This window comes from Sitophilus oryzae, unplaced genomic scaffold (assembly GCF_002938485.1).
Source record: "Sitophilus oryzae breed Bouriz unplaced genomic scaffold, Soryzae_2.0 scaffold_1111_pilon_pilon, whole genome shotgun sequence".
Classification (NCBI taxonomy): domain Eukaryota; kingdom Metazoa; phylum Arthropoda; class Insecta; order Coleoptera; family Curculionidae; genus Sitophilus; species Sitophilus oryzae.
This window is the reverse complement of record NW_022145740.1, coordinates 2123766-2148969: the sequence shown is the minus strand read 5'-3', so window position 1 is coordinate 2148969 and position 25204 is coordinate 2123766. Positions and strand designations below refer to the sequence as shown.

Below are 25204 nucleotides of genomic sequence, written 5' to 3'. Positions count from 1 at the left end.
ACTTTTTTACTTATTTTTATCTGCAGAATATGTTGCAGAATTTTCGGAATACAGTTCGTACCACCATGTATAATCTGTCCAACGACATACGGGAATATTTAGACAGATGACATCCAAAAAAAACGTCAGAAAATACTCGTCACTGTCAGAGATCCTCTCGTCAGCCAGACTATAACTATACCTAATGTATATACTTTACGACTTGTGAAATTTAAAAAAAAAGAAAATTCTAGATAAATGTAGATAGTAATATAGCTATTTGTTATGACACGAAGATTGAACTGTGTATTCTTCTAGGGGTATTTCCGTCTCATGGTTGTCGGTTTTGGCTTCTAATGGAGATCGATCGCTTTCCGGTCTCGTATCGTTCGGCGTGAATGTTAACTCGTCTTCCGGTTCTTCCACTTTGCACGTGCCGATCCACTCGCTTTCCGGATCCGAAAAAACGTTTTTGTCGCTGTCCAAAATGTCTTCCAGCGAATATTCCGAGTGCTCTGAAATAAAGAATAAAATATATTATGGTCTGTTTGTGATTTCAAAAAAAAACAGTGTGTTTCAAAAAAACATGTGCCATCTCTCGTTTCTCACGTAAAAATAAGATTTATTTTTCATATCGATATAGGTTCGATTCTGCTTTGTTTCGTAGCTACAGGGTGTTAAAGTCTTAAAATTTTTTCGATTTACAATAATTTTCTTGCAAGTACTTTTAGTGATTCGAATGAAATATTGAGGGTAAAAGTTACTATAAAGGCTACATATTTTAATGCTAGAAAAGAGTCGATAAATTCATCAAGGACGTGCATATGGGTTATCACTGGAACATTTTTTAATATTCACTGGACATTTTTCTGGTATTAAGACATTTAACACCCTGTAGCGACGAAAAAAAGCAGAATCGCACCAATGTCTATATGAAAAATAATCCTTATTTTTAAGTGAGTAATCTCCCCACCAGAGATGGCACATGTTTTTTGAAACACCCTGTAAAAAAGAGAAGTTTATTTCTTATACCATCATCCTGATATTCATCAACTTGGTTATAGTCTGTCCAACTATCATCGAATTCTAAATTTTTGTTGGCGTCTTTCTCATTAGGAGTCTGTAAAACGGACGACTCTTCTTCCGTTACATCGAATATTTCAGTAACTTTAACCTAGAACAAAAAAAAAATAATTCAGTACAGGAAAGAAATCAAAATAAAAAGTAGCTCAATTCACTAGAATCTTGTTTATTTTTCGCCATGTATTACTTAGAGTCCATTTCACTAGTCCGAAAAAGTGGCAAAATAATAAGCGTTCGCCATTTAACGTTTTATGTAAAACTGGCTAGGTATTTTTACACAAATGAAGAAGGAAATTAAAGATAAAGGATTATATTATATCCATATTGTAGTACATTTTTAGACAACTTCTTTATTTTGAAAATTTTGATGGTCAAACATCAACAAAATATTCCTTATGTTTGGACTAAATTTCCTCGAAAATCAAGACATAATGTAAAATTCCGTTACAATACGGAAATAGACTGAAGTTTCGTGATTACACTGATATATAATTTATATGGTTTTGTAACAAATTGCTCGCTATTTTATGGCAAATACTAAAACTCTGCAAACCTTAATCAAGCCTTAATCAAAGCACGTTTGTTTGGAATTTTGGGCGTGGCTTAACACGACAGGATCGGGCTAAGCCTTAGGCAGTTTTCTGAAATATAATATATATTTCCTTCGGCCACACACCCGCTTTTACCCGACCCCTGAGAGCGACCCGAACAGTACAGCCTAATATAGGCTCTTAAGGATTTAGCAATATATTAGGTAAAGTGTCTTGCTTGGAAGTACCTTATTGTTTTCGTCCAAGTAATAATACGCCATGATGGCGTCGTGCTGCGATGTGACTTGCAAGATGTGGTCGAAAGTGTCATCGTCCATCGTGTCCGTCTTGTTGACCGTAAAGCTTGGTTTACGCTGCAAGATTTGCCTGGTGTTGAACTTCCTTTGGGGATTCTGATCCAAAGGTAAATCGCTATAAATAAAACACGGCGATAACAAAATATTTCGCATATTACATCGAACTGAACAAAATCTATCAAATACAATTTAGTGCTGCTTTTTTTAATTGCAAAATATATATATATATATATTGTTTGTCATTATATCATTCTTAAAATCTATAATGTCTAACTTGAAAAAAATAGAGAATTTGGCATTTCAGACTTTGAGATATTTATGCGGTTTACTTACCAATCATCTAGGTCAAGTGTAAAGTTAAGATTCATCTTATTTTCTAGTAGATTTTCATCAACTTCTTCTTTACCTGTAAAATATAAACAAAATTAGTATTTTTTTTTCAAAAATGGTAACCAGATAAGGTACGTCCATAGTGCACCAGCTTCCCCCCAGTTTTATCAGTTTAATATGAACATATTAAACAATATAAAGACAATAGATCCCCACGGGATAGTTCCATGATGCCGAATGACATTCCCGCTTCCTGCAAGCGGTTGTTAATGACTACTGCCTACTTCAATGGCGCAGGTTCACAAAGCGATATGAAAACGGGAAGCCGGTGCGCTATGAACGTACATACATGTAGACTACGCTACTTACTGCCTCCATATTCCGTAATAGCTAACTGACAGGTTATTTTAGCACTCAGTTGTTGTCTCTTCTTGTTGACCCTCGACAGTATATTTGACATTTGATCAAGGACTACTTTACTGACATCCCAAAGGGTATTCCCTACTTGCGGTGCTGTGGCCATTAATCTATCAAATTGAGAAATATAATGATTACCAGTTTTACAAATTTACATTTTGATCGAATAAAACTAGAATAATTAAATATATCTATTTTTTAAATTTATAATTTTTTTTGTACAGTAAACAACTCATTAAGAAACTCGACGTTAGTGTTTAAGTTTTATACACCAGTAGCACAGAATATCTAGCTTGTGTATACAGGGTGGTCCGAACTGTATTCCGGAAACTTCGGCAGCATATTCTGCAGATAAAAATAAGTAAACAAATTCGTATAAATGTATGTTTTAAAATGCTTAGTTTCAGGAATACAGGGTGTAGAAGTTTGGTTTGCAAAAAAATTGAAATAAAAATGAAACTTCTACATCCTGTACCAAAACTACTTCTTACCTAAACCCCCTACTACTCCTACACCAAATCTGAGCATTTTAGACATACATTTATACGCACTTTTTACTTATTTTTATCTGCAGAATAATATGCTGCCGAAGTTTCCGGAATACAGTTCGGACCACCCTGTATATTCTGTGCCAGTAGACTTTGGATGAAGAGAGATAAGTAAATTTAAATAAAACGCTTAGAGTGGTGTAAAGTCCTAGAGCTAATTATTTATTGAGAAAAAAAAATAATTTAATAAATGTTTTAACCAATTACTGTATTTATTTCTCAACTTTAATTAAAACATGTTCCTATATAACTATTTTTTTTCTATCGTACAGTATTTGAAAGCATACAAGGGACATCAAAAGGTACACGGTACAACAGCACATTTAACAGGTTATTAGTAAATCATTAAAGAATGAAAAAAGTTAGTCACCTTCCATGCCCCATTGACGGTGGATTCTGAACGCATGCATTATTAGTATGGGGCAGAACAAGAGCTTGGCATGGTTTGTAATCAAATGAAAATGTTTCAAACTGATTTCCAATGGACGTTATCAATTGAAAATTGGTGATGTTATGTAGAACGAGTCTACGGGTCAATTTTGGAACGACGGGTTTTAAAAGGCGCAACCTAAAAGTGTGGTATAAATATAAAATAAATAATTTATTAATTATGTTTTGTTTATTGTAAAATATCACTAGGTTTAGAATCCGGCGGAAATCAGCTCTCTACTGTGCTGGATTCGTATACAGGATATCCCAGAAATAAGTGCAAGTATTTTAACTGGTAGTATAGTTCGACCCTGAAACACGCCCATGAAGTTTTTTTTTGCGAAAAAAAATGTTCAAAATTTTATGTTTTTCTTGACAAGTGCCATGGGCAATAAGAATTTAGGTACCTTTACCTATTTTACAGATTTTTAAATAAATAAGGAAGAGACAATTATTACCAAATAATATGTTGTTGTTTTCAGAAAAAAATATATGTTTACTTTAGATAATAGAGGGCAAACTTGGTTTAACCATTTTATATATTAAAAAAAATTGGCATAATTCTATTATCTAAAAATTCAGGAAGGTCAACAATCGAGATTAGAAGACTGCGAATCTGTCGAAAAGAAAGTAGGAAAACAGATAAATTACGTAGGTATTATTATTTATACAAAATATTTATATCTATTTATAGATAAGTTTTGCCATAACAAATAATAAAATAAAAATAATAAAAACTAAAACAAAACAAAGATAAAATAAAAAAGCACTCCTTAACTGCTGAATTTTCTTTTTCATCCTACTTTTTTATGTATCTATTGCTACTTTGAATGTGGTAGACAACGATTCAGTATTGAGACAAAGAGAATTTCGGACTTCCATTATCTTTATTTATTTTTGCTTACACAACGTTTCGTTCATCACTTCTAATTTTTAAAATTTAAGCGAAAAATAATTTTTTTTAAGTAAAATATCTCGGTTATTTTGGACTTACTTGGAAAACGGCAAAGAGAAAATATTTTTCTTTTATCGAGATCTACCAGCCCTGAACATATTTAAGACTCGTCTTGTATATAATCCATTGTGAAGAACAAAAAATAATATTACTAACGCTAAGAACTTTCTCTTACAACTTACTTTGTAAACGTGGCATACATGATATCCGCCGGTAATGTGTAAGGCAAACTTAGAACCGATAAAAGCTTCATGCCCCTGTGTTTGAACAGCCAACTTGAAACGCCTTTGTTAGCTGTATCAATGACTTCTTGAAATACGTTCAGTACGGTGTCTGGAACGTTGGACACTAAAGCTTCCTGTAAAATTAAGAAGTTTAATTAGAAAATTTTGTTTTACTATATTCAGTATCTTATTAATTATAGTCTAGCACAATGAGAGACTAAGAGAGTACATGAGAATGACAGTTTTATGTTATGTCTGACATTTTAATGCACATGTAAATATAATTAAACAAACTTAAAATTAACTTCTCACTGAACACACTGGCATCTTTGGCTATATAAAAGAGGTCGAAAAACGAGTAATTAATACAATTTTTAAAATAAAAAACGTGTAAAACAAGCGTCATTACACAATGGAAATAAGATTATGACAAGATGTTTCCATAACAATGTATAATTTGTACTTTCTAAACCGTATAAAATTGTGATTATTTTGGAAATAAGTGCAACTTTTAATGCGCATGCGCAAAGTAAGTTCCTTGGAAGAAACAAACCTATTGAACGTTTCATAAGTGCAATAAAGAAGGTTTGAAAATGGCATGTCGTGAGTCGTGAGTCGTGATGTCGGAGACATATTTTTTAATGCTAAACTTATGGCGTTGATTATCCACGTAAGTATATATGATCTAGGCTTAAAACAATTAAATATACTTAAAAATGGCCTTGAAAAAATGATCAATAGATCTGATCTCGACGATACTTTTAATATTATATCTATTAATCATGTTTTTCAAACACTAGCTTGACAAAGCAAACAAAGACATATTTCTTAAAGAAAACAGTATTTATTGGATAACGATGACGCACAGCATAGTTTTAAACGAATAACTAGTATAATTAGTATACTTTTCACGGTTGAAAGACACAAATAATAAGTAATATAAATTAGTGTGTAATTTATCTTTTTGCGATGTGCGTTAGATCATCGTCTATTTAAAAAAAATATATAATTATTGAGACAAAGACTGAGCAACAAAATTCAAAGATACATAATAAATAAAGTCTAAGGTTCACTTTAGTAAAAACGACAGGTTCGCGATAACAATAATACGAGATGATTTGTTGCCATGCTACTACTTGGGTATATCTATTATATTATTCGCTAATTATTTGGCATAACTAATTGTATTCTAAATTATAGAAAACTGGTCTGCTATTCAACCTTATTTTACAAAAAACGTGTCTATTGAGTGGAATCATTGTCAAGTCTTTACCTAATTTTAATAGAATAACATACTTAATAATCCCATGTTAGGATGCAAATATCCCAAAACTCGCCTTATCCGAATTATTTTTGTGTTTTTTATTTTTAAACATTAAATATTAATTTTTATTTCTAGAAAAAGGAGATACAATTCCTTTTTCTAGAAATAAAAATTAATATTTAATGATTAAAAATAAAAAACACAAAAATAATTCGGATAAGGCGAGTTTTGGGATATTTGCATCCTAACATGGGATTATTAAGTATGTTATTCTATTAAAATTAGGTAAAGACTTGAAATGGATAAGACTTCAGTAGTAATATTATACTTGCGTAAAAATCCTATGAAAAAATGCGGGATTTTGCAACAATCATGACAATAAAAAGCAAGCACAAGTGAATAAGACGGATTTTGTTGTAATAACGTAATTTGTAGTGAATTTTATATAGTAATGGCGACTTTTGCTGCAGTTTGTGACTATGTTTATGTAGATTTTAAACTCGACTAGTAATATATGTCATTAGGTCATTTTTTAATGGATAAGGCGGGTTCTGCAACTTGACGCCTAAATTATATACAAAAGGTGGCATGTAACCATAGCATGTAACCTTATTTATTAGTTCCTATATTTAAATCAATAGGTAGAAATATAGATCATACCAAATAAACTAAAATAAATAATTAAAAATAAACTACGTCAATGAATTTAAAAATCGCGCCCTCGAAGTAACTGAAAGTTTAATTGGTATCGCCTATATGAGCGGTGTGTGAACTGGACCAAGTCCTAGAAGATAATTATAGAGAAAATGACAGTTAATTGACATAAAGCTTTATTATACTATAAATTGTATAAATGCAAACTAAAGTAACTCAAAATACAACTGTGGTCATTTTTAAGAATACTTGTTTATACTTTTTTGGGCTTGAACCATTTTATCTCCGAAAATATTTTAAATTTTAGGTATAAATTGGTTCATCGGTACATCCTTTTTTATTATAAGGGATTTTTTGATTTCGCGTTGTCTATTAATAGTGAATAGTAAAAATTCTATCAAAAAAAAATATTTTTTAGCTCTAAACTTTAAATCGCGCACAGCGTTAAATTTTATAGACTTGATCTAGTTCACTTCTGAAAGAAATCAACAGAATATTCAGAAACCAAACAGAAACAGGCTATAGCTGCTTTATGCGTGAAGTATGACTTGATTCATTTCTCTAATGGAAAAAACAATATGTTATAAAATTGGACTTGATCCATTTTAATTCTGACCACTCCATATGACAGGTGTTTACCTGTCTGTGTATCTTGCAGTCTTTACACTGGGGATCGTAAACTAATTGTTCTTCTAACGTGTCCGACACGACAAACGTGGACTGAACTGCCAAACACTTGGTGCAATTTATTAAATTATTCCTGTGCAAAAACCTGAGGGCGTCGTCAAAACCTTGCTTGCACATGTTGGCTAGGGTTTCTGGAGGAGGGGGGAACAGTATCCTTACCATTCTATAGATGTTATGTTTCGATAGTTCTATACTTGTGTTCGCCAAGTTAATCTAGAAAGAAAGAAATACTAGCTTAAGGTAAGTTCACAAAGAATTTTAATAATGCTTACGTGAAACAACTGGGAGCTGTCATCGCGTGGGCAAATATCAGTTTCGCCACAAAAAGGACTAACGGTGATTGTGTGTTCGTCTAGTGTTGGTAAGTTGTCGCTGTAGCCTCCATCCATATATCTGACGCCCTTGAACTTGGGTGGAAACAATCCCGAAAAAACGGGAATAAATGCGGAAGCTAGGAGGGCTTGAATTAGTTCGTCTCTGGAGTCGAACTGGGATACCATAACATTTTTTCCTGAAAAAAACATTACTTATGATTTTTTTTGACGTCTGTATCCAAAATGCTATAACACGCATTGTACATTTCCGTATATTGTAACGGAATTTTAAATTATGTCTTTATTTTTGTGAAAATTTAGTCCAAACATAAGGAATATTTTGTTGATGTTTGACCATCAAAATCTTAAAAATAAAAAATACGGATATAGTGTAATCCTTTATCTTTAATTTATTTCTTCATTTGTGTAAAAATACCTAGCCAGTTTTACATAAAACGTTAAACGCCGAACGCTTATTTTGCTCCCTTTTCGGACTAGTGAAATCGACACTTATGGGCAAGTTAATTTAAAAATACCGTATGATCGAAAAAAAACGGCGTCCAGTTGGCTGGGAAATGACGATCGATGACATTTCCCATATAAATTTACATATAAAATGACAGCGATCTTCATTTCATAGCCATCGCTGACGCCGTTTTTATTCGATCATACGGTATAATATCCTAAGAGATAATATTAGATACATACACATAATAGTTTAAAACAAGTTAAGTGACCCGATGAGTCGATAAGTTTTTGATAATCTATAAAAATACGTTTAATTTTCTTTGAATACAAATAATATGTTAACGTCAATAAATATGTGGTTGATGCAGAAAATAACAACAATATCTGATCAATAAATAATGTCTTTTCATGTTTAGAAACAGAAAAACTTATGTTTTATAAATCTAGTTAATGCCACTCATACATAATATTTTGTTTGTTATAAGCCGCTTCGAGTGAACTATTTATAATCATTGTATAATTACCCTTATTAATTGATGTATGCAATTACAAATTATTTAAAAGATATATATGATACGATGATAAGAGAATGTATTTATATGGAATATCAAAAAACGTCAGTCACTCATATATAGGCTTAAATAGTTATGATGTTAAGGTTTTAATGTTTATTTATATTACCAGAATAGAAGGATATCCTTCAATATGAGGAATTTTATAGTCAAATTTCCTCGATTAGAGGGCTGAAGGAGTTTTAAGACAATGGTGTGAAGGTTTCTGGCAGTTTTGCACAATAAAAATTGTTAAGATATGTAGTAGAGTTATTTATTGTTTTTCCTACATCTATTTTTTCACTATAACGGTGTTTAATTAAGGATGCCTCAATTCAAACCAATGATGATGTCAAAAAGTCCTCAATTCGAAAGACTTCAACTTCAAAGTTCTCGATGTTGAAAAGAAATAAATAGGTAAACGGAAAATATGTCTAATAAGTCAGCCGATCATGGCGTCTTGCACGATTAACTATTCGTTCAGGCGGTCATTGTTAGCAATAAATTTTTTGAAACATACTTTATAATACTGTTGTCAAGTATCTGTCACAGTATTTTCGATCGTGTTATTAAAAAAAAATTATCAGAAATAAGTTTTTAAAAATATTCTTTTACATATAAAAAGGTAAAATACACAAAATTTGGTGATTTTTCACAAGATCTGGAGTTTTTTCTGGAGTTGAGGTCAATATAAAAACTGCTATAAAGGGTCGAATTTAATTCCAAAAGGAGAATATTAGCTACCCATACACGGAAAGGCCCGGCCTATTGAAATATGTAATTGTGTTTACTTACCGTCCCGTACTCTTGTGAGGGAAATGTGTAATTTCCCACTGACTCTGATGTGAGCGTCATCTGGTAGAAATCTTTCTAACCCTTCCAACAGTAGCTGGTGAATGTTGAACGAAGGGTTGAAAGGCCCTAACGATTTTTTTCTAGCCTCTGTTGCCACTCTAAGAACATCGCTTGTGGTTTCACCTAAAACAACGAAACATATATTATTTATTTTATTTTTTTTGAAGTGAAACTTAACTGAAGAACTTTTTAAAGTGAACATGCACTATGATGGAATATGATAAAAAACGGCGCCAGCGATGGCTATGAAACTAAGATCGCTGTCATTTTATATGTAAAATTATATGGAGAATGCAACGATCGTCATTTCCAAGCCAAACGGACGCCATTTTTTTAATCAAACGGTATGTGTAATTTGACAAAATCCAAAGTTCAAAAAGTACCAGTACCAGTAAAAGTTTACCTATACTATACTTTTTGAACTGGTATTAATAAAAACAAATCTAAATGCCGGGTCCAGACCAGACCAAGCAGACAAAACAACGACAAGACAGAAACATTTATGTTTTACGACAAAATTGCGACAAATCCAATACATTTCTGCGAAATTTTTGTCTCATTTTTGGTTTGGTCTCATTTTTTTAATCATACGGTATGTGTAATTTGACAAAATCCAAAGTTCAAAAAGTACCAGTACCAGTAAAAGTTTACCTATACTATACTTTTTGAACTGGTATTAATAAAAACAAATCTAAATGCCGGGTCCAGACCAGACCAAGCAGACAAAACAACGACAAGACAGAAACATTTATGTTTTACGACAAAATTGCGACAAATCCAATACATTTCTGCGAAATTTTTGTCTCATTTTTGTTTTATTTCAAAATTCAGAGGCTTTTCAATGGCCCATCTCGAGTCGGTAAAGATCAAAGTGTCTATGTTTTGTTCGTATATTTTACAAGTTGTCGGTGCAGTGTGGATGGTTTGCTTTGGTTTGACCAGTGAAATCACACATGGTTAATAAAACAAAAATATTCTTTGATAATACTCATTCGCAACAACTAAACTTTTGAATTTGTTGTACTTTTGTCCTTGTGGTGTGGACAATTTGTCTCAAGTTTGTCTTGTTTTTGTATCAAAATTGTGTTTACTTTTTGTCGCCTTGGTCTGAAACCGGCATAAGAATAATCTAACTTGACTAATATTTAAAACCTTGTCTAACATGACTCTCATTACTTATCGTCTTCGTAATATTTAAAGCAAAGTAAATAGTAAAAAGTTATGTGAAGGACTAATCTTTTTGTTTGACTTTTGCAAAGAAACTTTGTTGTCTTTTGTTTCTATTCCCAGGCTTATCATAGAGTTAACGAACTATTATGTATGATAGCTTATCCTAATTTGATTAGTTTACATACTATTGAAATAAATAGGTTGAATTGATACATATGATAATCGTTAATTACATTCCAGAAATTTAAGTGATATATTTATTTTGAAAAACTTCGGTTTGAATAAGATAAAAAATTAGAGTAAGAATATGAAAAAAGGTAATTTATAAATAATAAAGAACTTTCATAATAATGTCTAGTAAATTCTAGTAAAAGAAAATTGCATGACTTCACTGCACAAGGAAGGAAGATAATTACTATTATTTTTAAATATTCCCAACAATAACTATTAGAATACAACGTTTATTTGTTTAATAATATAAGGTTTATTGTTAAAGTTTTCTGCAACAATTAAGATAAATTAAATATAGATTTATTAATTCGTGGAATTTACCTATTCTATGGATAAGTAATTGGAATTGTTATTAAAATTTCAGACATTATGGAATCATCCTAATTAATAAAGATTTTATTATCGTTCTTAACAAAATTCGCGGAATATTTAGAATAAAGACGGCGAATTAAAAATATTTTGATAAAATAGTTTAAATGATTTACAAACAAAAATAACAAAACGTATGAAGAGAATTCTGAATTGATTAAAACTCTCTCATGTTTATTTGTATATTATTAATGAGATCATATTTTTATAGTTTATATAAAAAAAATATTCGCAGGTAGATAATTTGGTACCAAGTTCAAATTAATGATCTACAACGCAGATAAAATGTAGTGAGAAGCAAAGTTCATGAAACGCAAAAAAACAAATTTTAATAACATGATATATTCCCGTATAGTGAGTCATTACGCCTAATAAATACCCACTCTAAACACCGCATACGATCGGAAAAAAAAAATATATATATAAACGGGATTTTGGTTTTTTTTTAAGTATTTAATACTCATTTCCAACTACAGCCTATTGCTGCCTTCCCGTTACCCTACGCCACACATCTCGATTTAGAGCGTCATCAGCTTCTAGGTTACGAACTGTCTGGGTTTTGGCTTTGCTACTGGGCAATTGCCAAGGTTACGAGCTTCCATTACTTCCGTAACCGTTCCGTTCCAGGATTTTCTAGGTCTACCTCTCTTTCTTCTGCCCTGGGGAGCCCATTGAAAAACTCTTTTTGGCCACCTGTTCTCTGGTATAAGCAGAACATGTCCAAACCATTTTAAGCTGGATTTTTCGATTCGATCCAGTACTGTCTCCTCCGATGCATTCATGATACGCCTGACCTCGATGTTTGTCTTTTTTTTTCCATCCTAGATATACCTGCACTTCTTCTAAGGTAGTCCATTTCAACAACTTGGATTTTGCGCTTCGCGTCTGCACTCAGAGTCCACAGCTCTGAACCATAGCAAAGAACTGACTCCACCAATGTTCTTCCAAGTCTCTTTTTAGTTGTTGCAAACAAGTTTCGGTCCCATCAGAGGCTGTTAAGACATCCAATAACTTGTTTGCTCTTCTGAATTCGGGTTTGTATTTCTACTTTGCCCAAACCCTCGTTGTTGATAGTAGCACCCAGGTATTTAAATTTGTCTACTTGTTGAATCTGGACGTTATCATTAATGAAGACTTCAAAACAAGCGTTGGAATTGACAGCTAAGTATTCGGTCTTCTTTAGACTAACCTGAAGTCCCCATTTGTTGTATTCTTGATAAAGCCTCTTAGTCATGAACTCTAGATCGTAAAACGATCGAAAAAAAAACGGCGTCAAAGACGGCTGGGGAATGACAATCGATGATAATTTTGGCGAGGTCAAGCCCTAGGCGTCATTTGCTTGGTCCGTGTATGTATTGTTAGACTATAACTTTCTTTATAGAAGAAAATTTGTCTGTTGAAGAACAATGATGGACCAGATATTATCAGTTTTTCAATATAGTTATTTAATGCTCATAGTGCTCATATGCTCATAGAGTAAAAAGATTCGAAAGTAATGTGATTTAGCTGCAGATAAATTAACACAAAAAGTTTTGATACACAAAAATAAAGGAAGCACAAATGCTGATATGAAGACAGGCTATAGATTTGGTAAACTTTGGTTGTTGTATTGACAAATAACGATTACTGGTCCGTGACCACAGACAAAAATTGAAAACAACTGCGAACAATCTAAAATTGTTTGTTATTTTTTCATTATGTTGTTATTGTATATTGTTTATTAAAACTTGTTTAGATCACAGCTACTTTAAAATTTAAATGGAAATAAAAACTGTTTTTAGTTAGTATTAATTTTACGTCCTCCACCTTTTTAGCCATTACTTATTGTATTTGATAATTATTTTTCTGATATTATGTGTACTTCATATACCCTATACGTCCATACTAGTTTTGTTAACAGTTAAGTTAAGAAAAACATGTGGCACGGCACTGTTTGGAGGTATGGTAACAATTAATTGGTCCTTGTATTCTTTAATCATTGGTTTAATATCATTGAATTATTTTTTAAAATATACAGTCTTCATAGTTTAACGAAAACAAATTTAGAAACGTCAAATATTTAACTTAGAACTCGTCTCTGAATAATGTTAAACAAATAGGGTTAATAAGGTTTTGTATGCTAAGTGTAAATAAAAAAAAATTGTAAATAACTTGGATGACTCTAACGGAATCCCTCCTAACATCATTTTATGAAAAATCTAACCAGTGTCCATTATTATTAAGTTAAGTTCAGACCTAATAGCCTGAATAATTATTTACTGAGTACTGAAAATATTGGACATGATTATTTGTGCAATGCGTTAGTACTTGAATCGAATTATGAGTAAATGCATTTCCAATATTCATTGTATTTAATGTATAAATTTAATGGCTCAAAAAAGTTCCTAAATTTATTTTTTGTGAATGATGACACGGTATTGATAATTTACATTCCAAATAGTTTGATAATGTGTACTCGTATCGATTTTTATCAGGAGGCCTATTTTAGATTACAGTTGGGTGTTGGAACCTTTGGTGTTACAACGGCAAACTAATTATATTTTACTGGCCTTTTTTACGTAAAAACGGCGGAAATTTATATTTTTCATTCTGTACTTTCAAACAGGTATGGAAGAAACGATATTATTCTTCAAACCAGTCAAAAAATATGCGAGTTGCATCTCCTACAATTCAGGAGTCATGTTGACATCGAATTCAAATTTCAGGCCAGAAATTTTCATCCAAATATCGACTATAATTCAGAAATTATTTGGAAAAATCCGAAATAAAAATGAAACTTCTACAACCTGCATCTCCGAAATTAAGCATTTTAGGACATATATTTCTATAAACTTTTATACTTATTTTTATCTGCTGAATATGCTGCCGAAGGTTCCCGAATACAATTCGGACCACCCTCTATAACGGATATCTTGCGCTCGTTTCATTTTAAAACAAGATACGTTATACAGGATGTCCCAGAAATAAGTGCAAGTATTTTAACTGGTAGTATAGTTCAACCCCAGAAACACGTCTAGGTTTTTCTTTCGCGAAAAAACATTTTTGAAAATTTGAAATTTTTTGAAAAATTTTTTTGATTTTTTTAGTTTTTAGTTAAAAAAAATAATTTCTTGATAATATGGCAACATAGGTATTAGATTAAATTTACAAGAAAGAAAATCCAGTGGTTCATTTCCAAAAAATCATTTTTAATGGAAATTTTCAAAGTAAAATAACATCGTTATTTTGGACTTATTTGAAAAACGATAAAGAGAAAATAATATGCTTCTTTTATCGAGATCTGCCACCCCTTAAAATACTTGCACTTATTTCTGGGACACCCTGTATATTCCAAGTAGGTATTCAATCTAAGGTAAAACTATTAAATGGAAAAAGCAATACTACCTAATGGCAAATCCAATAGTAAGCAACAGGCGGCTATAGCTCCGAACGATGCTCCGGAAATTTTGTCCAGAAGTAAATGGGGCGCGTATTTTCGAAAACAGCAAGCCACCCCGACGTGGTACATGCCCAAAAAGCCGCAACCGGCGAAGGACAGGTTCATTTTTATAGCGCCTTGTCCGAAAATACTTCAATGTTGCGTTTGCACAAATTATTTCACAAATATCGCTTTGGAGTTGTCGCGCTTGTAATGAGATAAAAATACGCGCTTCGCCACTTGTTTCGAGTGTGACGTTCGAACGGAGACTAAATTAAATTCATTTTAAAATGAATGACGAGATCGCGACTTTTATCGGTACTGCATTTGTCGTATACGCTAATCCAGTGGGTAGTATGTATACTAATATATAAAATCCTTAAGCGACTGACATACTGATTCATCACGATCCTGCTCAAACCACTCAACGTAAGAAGCTCAATTTTGGCATACAGGTTGATTCTAGGGTGTAGAGGTTCGATAAGAAGGGATTTTTCGAAATTCCAGTTCCAAGAGGGTGAAACCACCCCTCAAATATTACAATATTTTTATTTAAAAAACGGTCAAGTTTCCGAAAAAACGCTTAAACACGTATATTTTATTTTGTTTTTTACATATTTTAAGATTTTTAAAAATGTATACAGGGTGTTTCGAAAAATCTGGTCATTGATTAATCACGATCCTGCTTAAAGCGCTTGACATAAAAATCTGATTTTTGGAAAACAGATTGACTTTAGGGTGTAGAGGTTCGATAAGAAGGGATTTTTCGAAACTCGAATTCTAAGGGGGTGAAACTATCCCCCAAATATTAAAATATTTTTTATTTAAACCGGTGAGTTTTTCGGAAAAACTCTTAAACACGTATATTTTATTTTGTTGTTTTACATATTTTAAGATTTTTTATAAATTTATTCATAAAATATGACCATTGAGTAATCATGATTCTGCTTAAACTGCTTGACGTTTAAAGCTTTTGGCAAACGGATTGACTGTGGGGTGTAGAGGTTCGATAAGGAGAGGTTTCTCGAATCTTAAATTCCAAGAGGGTGAAAACGTCCCTCAAATATTACAATATTTGCTATTTAAAAAAACGGTTAGTCTTTCGGGAAAACGCTTGGACAAGCATAATTTATTTGGTTTTTTTACATATTTTGAAATTTTTTAAAAAATCATACAGGTTGTTCCAAAAAGTTGGATAATTTTTTAACCACGATTCTGCTTAAACTGCTTGACGTAAAAAGCTTATTTTTGGCAATACATACATACATACATACATACAGCCGTTACTCGCTGACGAGTATTCGACACACATAAAGAAAATGGTCATGCAAGGCGTTTTCTTTCATGAGCTTTTCTGTGACTGAAAAGCCCGATACGTGATGTTATCTGCCTACCGCACTCCGGACATTCAAAAATCTCATTGCTTTGTTGCCTCTCTACTTTTTGGTTGCCGCTGTTAACTGAGTTTACAACCCTTCTCCATTGAGTTCTATTGTGAGCTGCTTTTTCCCACTCATTCTGCATGTTAATTCCCTTTAAATTTTCGTGGAAAATGTCCTTGTATCTTTTCAGTTGTCCACCCGGCCTCCTCTTACCGTCCACAAGCTCACCGTAAAGCAGAGATTTTGGTATGCGGTTTTCTTGCATTCTGCATACGTGACCAGCCCATCTTAAGCGGGATTTTGTGACCATGACTTCAATACTCTCGCAGTTAGATTTTTCAAGGACCGATACGTTTGAGACATGATGGAACCACCGGACTCTTAAGAGTTGTCTAAGGTGTCTCTGTTGCAACTTGTTCAATGCGTTCATGTGTCGGCGGTAAGGCACCCAGGTTTCGCTCCCATATATCATGGTGGGGATTATAATTGCTCGGTATACTGCAAGTTTTGTTTTTGTACTCAAGTCATGATTGTAGAAAACCCTGTCTTTTAATTTCCAGAATGCTCTTGAGGCGCTACTAATCCTGTGCTGAATTTCAGAGTCAATATTGGCCTTTTCCGAAATCAAACTGCCAAGGTAATTGAATTCCGCCACATATTCGAATAGTTCTTCTCCGATTTTTATAGCATTGTTGTGATCTTCCGGGGGAGTGCACATGATTTTAGTTTTGCCGATGTTCAGCTTAAGGCCCAAAGCCTCGTATGCCCAGGTATATGTGTTCAACATTTCTTGTAATTGTTGTACCGTGTTTGCAACTAGAGCGCAGTCGTCAGCGTATTGAAGTTCTGTGATAAATTTTGTACGTGTTTTTGCCCTGAGTCTTTTTATGTTGAACAGACGCCGTCATATCTGTATCTAATGCCTAATCCTCTCTCCTGCAGTTTGCTGTCCACTATAATGGAGAGCGCTGCCATGAATATGTTGAATAGGAGGCGCTAAGACACATCCTGCCTAACTCCTGTATTTGTTAGGAATGGGTCGCTCAGTGATCCATGATGTGACACTCTTGACTTGTTGTTGTTATGGAGGCTTTTACACACTGTAAGAAATTTGTTGGGTACACCGAACTTTTCCATAATTGCCCAAAGCGCATCTCTGTTCACAGAGTCGAAGGCTTTTGTTAGATCGATGAATGCAACATAAAGTTTAGACTGCTGCTCTTTTACTTATTTACTTATTACTTATTTTTGGCAAACGGCTTTTTCGAAAGTCAAATTCCAACGAGATGAAACTACCCCTCAAATATTACCAAGTTATATAATAATATCGCCATATTGTTTTTTCTCATGCTGACATAAATGTGAGAAAATTTTATCCAGTTTGTGTGTTAATGGAAATTCTTGCTTTGCTTTATCATCACCTTTACAACTGATTAATTCGACGCGAACGAAGTCGCTGGTACACGCTAGTTTTTATATAAAACACGGAATATTTAAAATATACAGAAAATAATTTCGTTTTTATATACTTTGAATAAACAAAATTAGCTAAAGGGTTCTTTACTTCACAAGGAAAATGCGGAACTCTTATAGTAACACTTTTCTCTGTTCGTCCGTCTGTCTAAGTCTGTCTAAAAAAAAATTTCTACGCACTTTTTTCACTAAACAAAAATATAAGTTAGTTAAAACAGAAGATATTAGAAAAAAAATGAGTTTTTATTTTTTTTTCATATTGTTCCACCACTTCAAAAAATTCTAAAAAAATCCTGAGTGTATAATAGACATTCCCTGACGATTTTTAGTAAATTTTCTAAAAATCGGCTTTTCGTTTAAGAATCATGATCATATGTACAGGGTGGCGCCTCTCATACGCCGCGGAGGCTCCAAGGAGAACGACAGTTTGCATTGAAATGAAATTTTGTGAGCATATGTAGTTTACTTCAGAGCACTTTTTCAAAATATAGAGAGTTCTACAGGGTGTCCCCAAAAAAAGTTACATATCAAAGTTGTGTTTTTCGTAATGGAACACCTTATATATTAATTGATTTTCGGATTCTGGGAGAAAAATAAATGTGAGTTTTATAAGAGAAGTATATGACTAAAATATAAGGTTTTTGAGATATTTAACATTTCTAAAAATAAAGAACAATTATTAAATTACAATAAAAGCTACCTAGATTGGAATTTAGCCGGTATAGCCTAATACGTAGTTAAACTAACTATTGTACTTTAAATCAAATTAAAACTTGATACAAAAAGTTATACAGGGTGAGACAAAATTAATATTGAACATTGGTCACCTTTAAAAGCATGTTACTCGTTTATTTTAAATAGAACACCCAGTATATTATTCCGATATTCAATGGAGAATTCATGTGTCTTCAAAATACTATTAAGGTTGCCTACCCCTCAAACCAAGATTTTGGTTTGGGCTTTATTATTTGATAAAAGGTGGCTGGTGTTATGTTTGACGTTACTTCAACATAACTGTCTAATTAGTCCAACTATAACAACTAGTTATCACTTTGTATCAGTTAAGATAAAAAAATATCTCAGAAATTTGCCGAAAATGCAAACTTATCCTACATCAGCGAGAACTGACATGCTTTTATTAATAGAATACTTAAATGCTCCTGATTTTATCTAGTCTGGATTTTTTTTATGGGGATATGTTAAAGACAGTGTTTACAAAACTCGACCAACTATTGTCGACAACATGAGAGAAATTATTGTAGCTGCTTCAGGTAGAACTCCACATATGGCTTTTAAAATGAAAATATCCTTTTGACAAGACAATAATTTTATGCAGTTAACAGGAAAGGAAGCATTTTGAGCATTTGATTTCATCTAGCTAATTTTGTCACATAATTATAGGTTTATATCTAGTTACTCTACATTATTTAATTTTTGTTAAATTAACAAAAGGTATATCACAGCCAAATAGATTTTTTCAAATGATAAAGGCCTACTGACGCAAAATCATAAAAATTAAAATATGTAGGAAAATCTTTGTCTGGGGGTAGACAACCTTAATAATATTTTAAAGATATATAAATTCCCCATTGAACACCGGAATAATATACTGGGTGTTCCATTTAAAATAAAGGAGTAACTTGCTTTTAAAAGTGACTAATGTTCCATATTAATTTTGTCTCACCCTGTATAACTTTTCGGGTCAAATTTCAATTTGGTTTAACACACAATGTTTACCATAATTAAATATCAGGCTATACAAGGTCAACTAAAATTTAGTTAGCTGTTAGCGAAATTTATAATTTACTCTTCATTTTCACAAAATGTGAAATATGTCAAAATCCAAAGGTTTTAGGTATATGCTTCTTTAATAAAACTCACCTTTATTTTTTTCCTAGAATCCGAAAATCAATTAATATATAGGGTGTTCCATTAGAAAAAACAAAACTTTGATGTGTAACTTTTTTTGGAGACACCCTGTATAATTCTATATATTTTTATAAAATGCTTTCAGATAACTACATATGTTGCCAAAATTTCATTTCGATATAATCTACCGTTCTTCTTGGAGCTTCCGCGGCGTATGAGAGGCGCCACCCTGTATTGTATTATTGGCCGACCATACCAATAGGTATGGTAGGCTATTAAGATCGGCAAAAAAAATTTTTTTTAATTTCACTCAAAATGAGTTATTTGGGTCATAAATGACCTAAATACAAAATATTTTCATGGTGTCTGTCTGTCTGTCCGTCTGTCCGTCTGTCCATCTGTCCGTCTGTCTGACCGTCTCCACTCAAAAACCGCTGAACCGATTTTCACTCGAAAACCGCTGAACCGATACTGTGGCACCCGAGAATCTGGCCATTAGTTTTTGGTTAGGGTGGGGGGTTGGTAAGGGGGTATGGGAGAGGGCTAAAAATTTAAAAAAATCGTAATTCCAAAACTACAGTAGCTAGCGAAACGCGGTTTTCAAATTAAGATTAGGAGTAATATTTGCAATAAAATTTGTAATAACATCAAAATCAGTCAAAGTCGTAGTTTTCGAGATATTAACATATTTTAGTATGGGCGGCTATACGAGCCTCCCGGCGCCATTTTTTTTTTCATGTCTTAAAAAAAATAAAAAAATTATAGGGGTGAGCCACTTTTGAAGAACACCCGATATAGATCAGTACTTAAGTAGAATATTCGCATTGAAAGTAAAATTTCATGTTGTTATTCAAGTGGTCTAAATTTAGACAGATAATACAATGATTTACACTAAACAGGGTCCACAGGATGCTATATAATTTAAACTTATCATACAGTATAGATACCTATACGTATGTGGTTCAATATATCTCTATTCATTATAATATCATATTATTTCATTATTTCATATACTAATTGTAGTTTTAATTAATTGCTAGAAAACGATACATCAAAAATTTCCATTATAATAAATACATATTTTTAAAGTGACTTCCCAATTATAACTTACCTTCAACACATTGCAAAAAATAGATAAATATGTAATGTATGTAATTAAACAAAAAAATAAATGTACCATTTTTCTTTAGAAAACGAGTTAAAAAAATAAAAAAATATTATATATATATAATATTTTTTATATATATATATATATATATATATATATATATAAAGATTAAACGGCTCAGCCCTCAACAACTCGTAACCGTATACACCAGTGCAGACACGCACACCCACACACTCACACAACCACACCTACACTGGTGTATACGGTTACGAGTTGTTGAGGGCTGAGCCGTTTAATCTTTTTTTTTATACATTTCCCTCACTATTTCTTTCTCTTTCATATTGGTACCACGGCTAAGGGTATTGCGGCGGGTTGCTGTTGGCTACCTCCGCGGCTGTTCTGGACGAAGCCCAAAATCCTGGGCGACTCTGGTTCTTGGCTGCAAATTGGGGCTTTAGGCTCCCGTTTGCTCCTTTTTTTTTCCATCATTTATTTTCGTTTCTTCATCACATTTTTTTTCCATCTCCTGGGTTGCACACGGTGCCTCGTTGCATCGTTTGCTTCCTGGATTTTTGTGATTTGGGATCGGTTTCTTCGCTTCCTGAATCCTTACCGTACTGATGAAGCCTGAAGGCAGTTACATCGGTGTGCACTAGTGTAGGTGTGGTTGTGTGAGTGTATGGGTGTGCGTGTCTGCACTGGTGTACACTGGTGTATACGGTTACGAGTTGTTGAGGGCTGAGCCGTTTAATCTTTTTTTTTTATACATTTCCCTTACTATCCCTCACTATTTCTTTCTCTTATATATATATATATATATATATATATATATATATATATATATATATATATATATATATATATATATATATATATATATATATATATATATATATATATATATATATATATATATATATATATATATATATATATATATATATATATATATATATATATATATATATATATATATATATATATATATATATTTAATTAAAGGCAAAAATAAACTTTATAATATACTTTAAATACAAAAAATGTTCTTTTCTTAATTCTCTATCTAATAAAGGAATAATACATAGGGTGTTCTATTAAAAAAAACGAAGAAAGTCTATTTTATATTTTAGAAAGTTTGGCATAGAATTTCGAAGAGCCTGTATGGTTTAAGATTACAATATTTATAGGAAAGTAAGTGCAGACCAATTATAGTAAATATCTGGTCTAGTTTTGATTTCGGGACATTTCTTTTACTTTTAATAATTTTTTTAATAATGGCTGAAAATATATTTTATTTATTTATTTATTAATATTTCTGAAACTATCAAAACATATTTAATAATGTAGATAAAAAAAAATCGTGGGTGTTTGGGAAGGCTTGAAAGGAAACAATGTTTTTGCGACGTTTCGCGACTATATTGTCGCTTCTTCAGGCACCAAAATGCGTACGACACAAAATGAGTACGACACAAACCGAGCATCGATGTATATCGGGCCAAACAATACCTGTCAAGTTTCTGTTCGATTCGTCTGTATGTGTCTTAGTGTTGGCGGTTGGAGTCGCCATGAATGTTTGTAGTCATAATGTGGATTAATATATGTTTTGGTGCCTGAAGAAGCGACAATAAAGTCGCGAAACGTCGCAAAAACATAGTTTCCTTTCAAGCCTTCCCAAACACTCACGATTTTTTTTATCTGCATATTAACTACTGGGAACTAACAATAATCATAATATTTAATAATATCTTATGATAGTCGTCGCGGTAGACTAAAAAACGTTTCAAATCGTGATAGAATAAAACCGCTTGGCAGAAAGTTTACTTACATACAGTACGTCTGCTGGATCTGTGTCTATGAAAGGAATGCAGACAAAAAACATTTAAATAAACAACAATATATTTTATACGTCGACTTGGCGAGTACGTCACCGCAAACCGCTCCGCCCACTCATTTTATTGGCTACTTGCAAATTTGTCGAATTTTTATTGATGGGACGCGTCGTCTAATTTTTTACGAAAAACATGGAGAGAATATCGTTTCCCCTCTCACGGATACCTCGTAGCTACAGAACGGACAGACGTACTGTAATATAGTAGGTTGATTTAGCACTCAGCACCTTATCAGGAGTGGAGGCAAATTCCAAATGGCGGAATTTTTCAAAATGGCACAGCTTAACTTAATTCTTATGAGACTAATTGGGTTAAAATTAATAGAATAGCAATTTTAACTTTTATAATTTATTAAAAGTACAGCGTTTTTAAGAAAAAAAATAAAATGGCGTGATTTTTTACAAAATGGCGCCGGATACCGTTCCTTAGTCTTCGGAATCTTCTAAACTAAAATAAAAAATTAAAAAGAATAAGTCTACTCGCAGAAACTTTTTGTTAGTCTAGCTCGGAAAAATATAAAAATATTTATAAATACCAACTTTTGAATTACACTGTTGGTGTACATGTTTTTGCAGGAACTGTATTGCAGTGTACATGGAAGATCACTTTTGCATTTACACCGACTACTGCTACATCCAGTTTTACGCAGGATCATTTAGCTAGCTCTTGGCATGTCTGCCATACATTTGGAAGAACAGACCATAGAGGAGTCCACTTTGAATTCTTTTCAACCCAGCCCCTTAGGTGATGGCGTTACGTTATCCATATCGTAAGAACGACCCCAGACTTGACCAGCTTGGTAAGTAACCCTTAGGATATGTTGATACAGTGCTGCAGAAGTCGGAGGTATCAAATGAATTGGCTTGTTTTGAGAAAAAAATATTTTTTTTTCTTGTAGTGTCAGTGTTGGTTGCAGTGCTAAGTGGATTGTACATCTGAACAGTGAAGCTAGCAAGGACTTTGACGACATCGTCCAGAATGGAAGACAGTGATGGGCTTGAAATCGCTTGAAAAAAGCTTCGGTTGCCTTATCGCTCTGCGAATTCCATGTTTTCCAGACTTTTTTCTTTTGTAAGAAAAGAATGACACCGTGTCACATCCTGTAAAAGCATGAAACCCAGGAAAAGCGCTAGCCTTGTCGCCAAGAGCATCTAAAATATGATTTTTTAAGCCAAGTGTGTTATTTGTGTGTGAGAGGCTTACCTGCCATAAGGTGTGCTGCTAAATATAGTCTCTTTGCACCTGTATCAAAAAAAAACCATAAATTCTGGAGACCAAGAGATTTAAATGGTGCGTAAAAAGCTATACATAGTACTAGTACATCAGTATCAACTGTTCGCACTACCACGTTCTGGGACCCATGCTGCACCGCATCCCGCATCCTTTAAATGTAATATTATTCTGCCATCTGCTTCTTCTTCAGTACTACATTTGACACCATTAAGGGACGAGTTTGCCTTTGCTGATGAGTAAATTATGTCACCTATATTTGATACATATACTATTTTGCTTTCTACTGCAATAAAAGATTTTGCTAAAAAAAGAAGAGATAAATTTTGTTTAATGGGCTTTTTAAGAAATCTGGCCAGTTTAGTGGAAGTCTAGTAGGCCGGTTACTTGGCGGCGAATTCCATGTCCTCGTTCTTCACAGACAGTATTTTTAACGCTATCAATTACATATCGATCCCAAACAATATCAATGCGCAATGCTCCCAATTTTGCGACATCTTTTTCAACATAAGATTTAAGATCCAGATCAAAATATTCTTGAAATATTTTGCTATAACGGGGAATGACAAAGTGTACAAGAGCTGCACCATCGTAAACAATACAATCGCATGATTCTGGATCAGTATCGCTTGGTACCGGTTCTACAACAGAAAAAATATAGATATGTAAAACTAAAACTTAATACGCGTAATTAATTATGTACCTTCAAGAATATTGGTGAGGTCACTTTTTTGCCCCCGGCGTAATTCTCCATTTTGAGACAGAGATGGTGGGCATTGTTCGTTTTCATGCTGAAAGAACACATTTTAATCCAGTTCACGGGAAAGTTTGGAACGGATTTTTTTTTGTTTGGTGGGCTGGTGGGGAAGGAGGGACGGAAGGGGGTCTTCTCATAATTACTTTCTTGGTGCGCTGCTGCTTGTAATAAATTTTTGATTTGAACTAAAATTTATATCTCGCGCGTAGCTGATAGAGAATTAGCTCGCAACTACTAATTAATACAGAACTAAATTCCGCTATTTTGAATTTTATATACTTAGTGTAGTATTAATCATATTAGCATTTGAATTCAAAATATACTTATTAATTTAATCCATTAAAAAACTTAAAAAAAAACAAAAAAAACAGTAATTCTAAAAAACGCCGCCATTTTGAATTTGCCTCCACTTGCAATAAGGTGCTGCGGGTCAAATCGATTGTTTATGTGCATATACCACCTATACCAAGTGGTTTATTTCTATCATTATTTGAAACGTTTTTCGTGTATTTGGGTTCTACCGCTACGACTATGATTATGTAAAGTGATCAGAAAAGAAGCTAAAAATTCAATAATATACAGGGTGTTCCGTTTAAAAAGAACATTGAGATTCACGTCACACTTTTCTTGCAATTTCTCATTTATCTACTATACTTGTCAAAAATAACTAAGATACGTCAATTTGACTTACGTGCTTCAGTAG

The 25204-nt window shown here is 32.9% G+C and overlaps 1 protein-coding gene and 1 long non-coding RNA gene across 6 annotated transcripts in view; both read right to left on the bottom strand.

Moving 5' to 3' along the window:
• Positions 1–233: 233 nt before the first annotated feature.
• The window catches only part of LOC115881979 (1-acylglycerol-3-phosphate O-acyltransferase Pnpla3-like), a 28878-nt gene continuing 3907 nt past the window's right edge, over positions 234–25204 (bottom strand). For 3 of the 5 annotated variants that reach the window (XM_030899757.1, XM_030899778.1, XM_030899767.1), the window contains exons 2-11: positions 9546–9728; positions 7690–7928; positions 7370–7630; positions 4771–4946; positions 3575–3772; positions 2609–2766; positions 2243–2315; positions 1841–2024; positions 1012–1153; positions 234–494 (exon numbers count right to left, since the gene is read on the bottom strand). In XM_030899757.1, the coding sequence (XP_030755617.1) occupies positions 256–494; positions 1012–1153; positions 1841–2024; positions 2243–2315; positions 2609–2766; positions 3575–3772; positions 4771–4946; positions 7370–7630; positions 7690–7928; positions 9546–9728 (1853 nt within the window). In that variant the 3' untranslated portion in view covers positions 234–255. Of the gene's footprint in view, positions 495–1011; positions 1154–1840; positions 2025–2242; positions 2316–2608; positions 2767–3574; positions 3773–4770; positions 4947–7369; positions 7631–7689; positions 7929–9545; positions 9729–14759; positions 15088–25204 lie in introns of those variants that run through there. The other 2 variants (XM_030899749.1, XM_030899789.1) reach the window with 2 other exon arrangements.
• LOC115881992 lies at positions 22877–24712 on the bottom strand. The gene is made up of 4 exons (XR_004050116.1): positions 24448–24712; positions 23718–24385; positions 23054–23665; positions 22877–22961 (listed from the first exon to the last, which is right to left on the bottom strand). It is a non-coding gene; the product is annotated as an uncharacterized LOC115881992 (long non-coding RNA).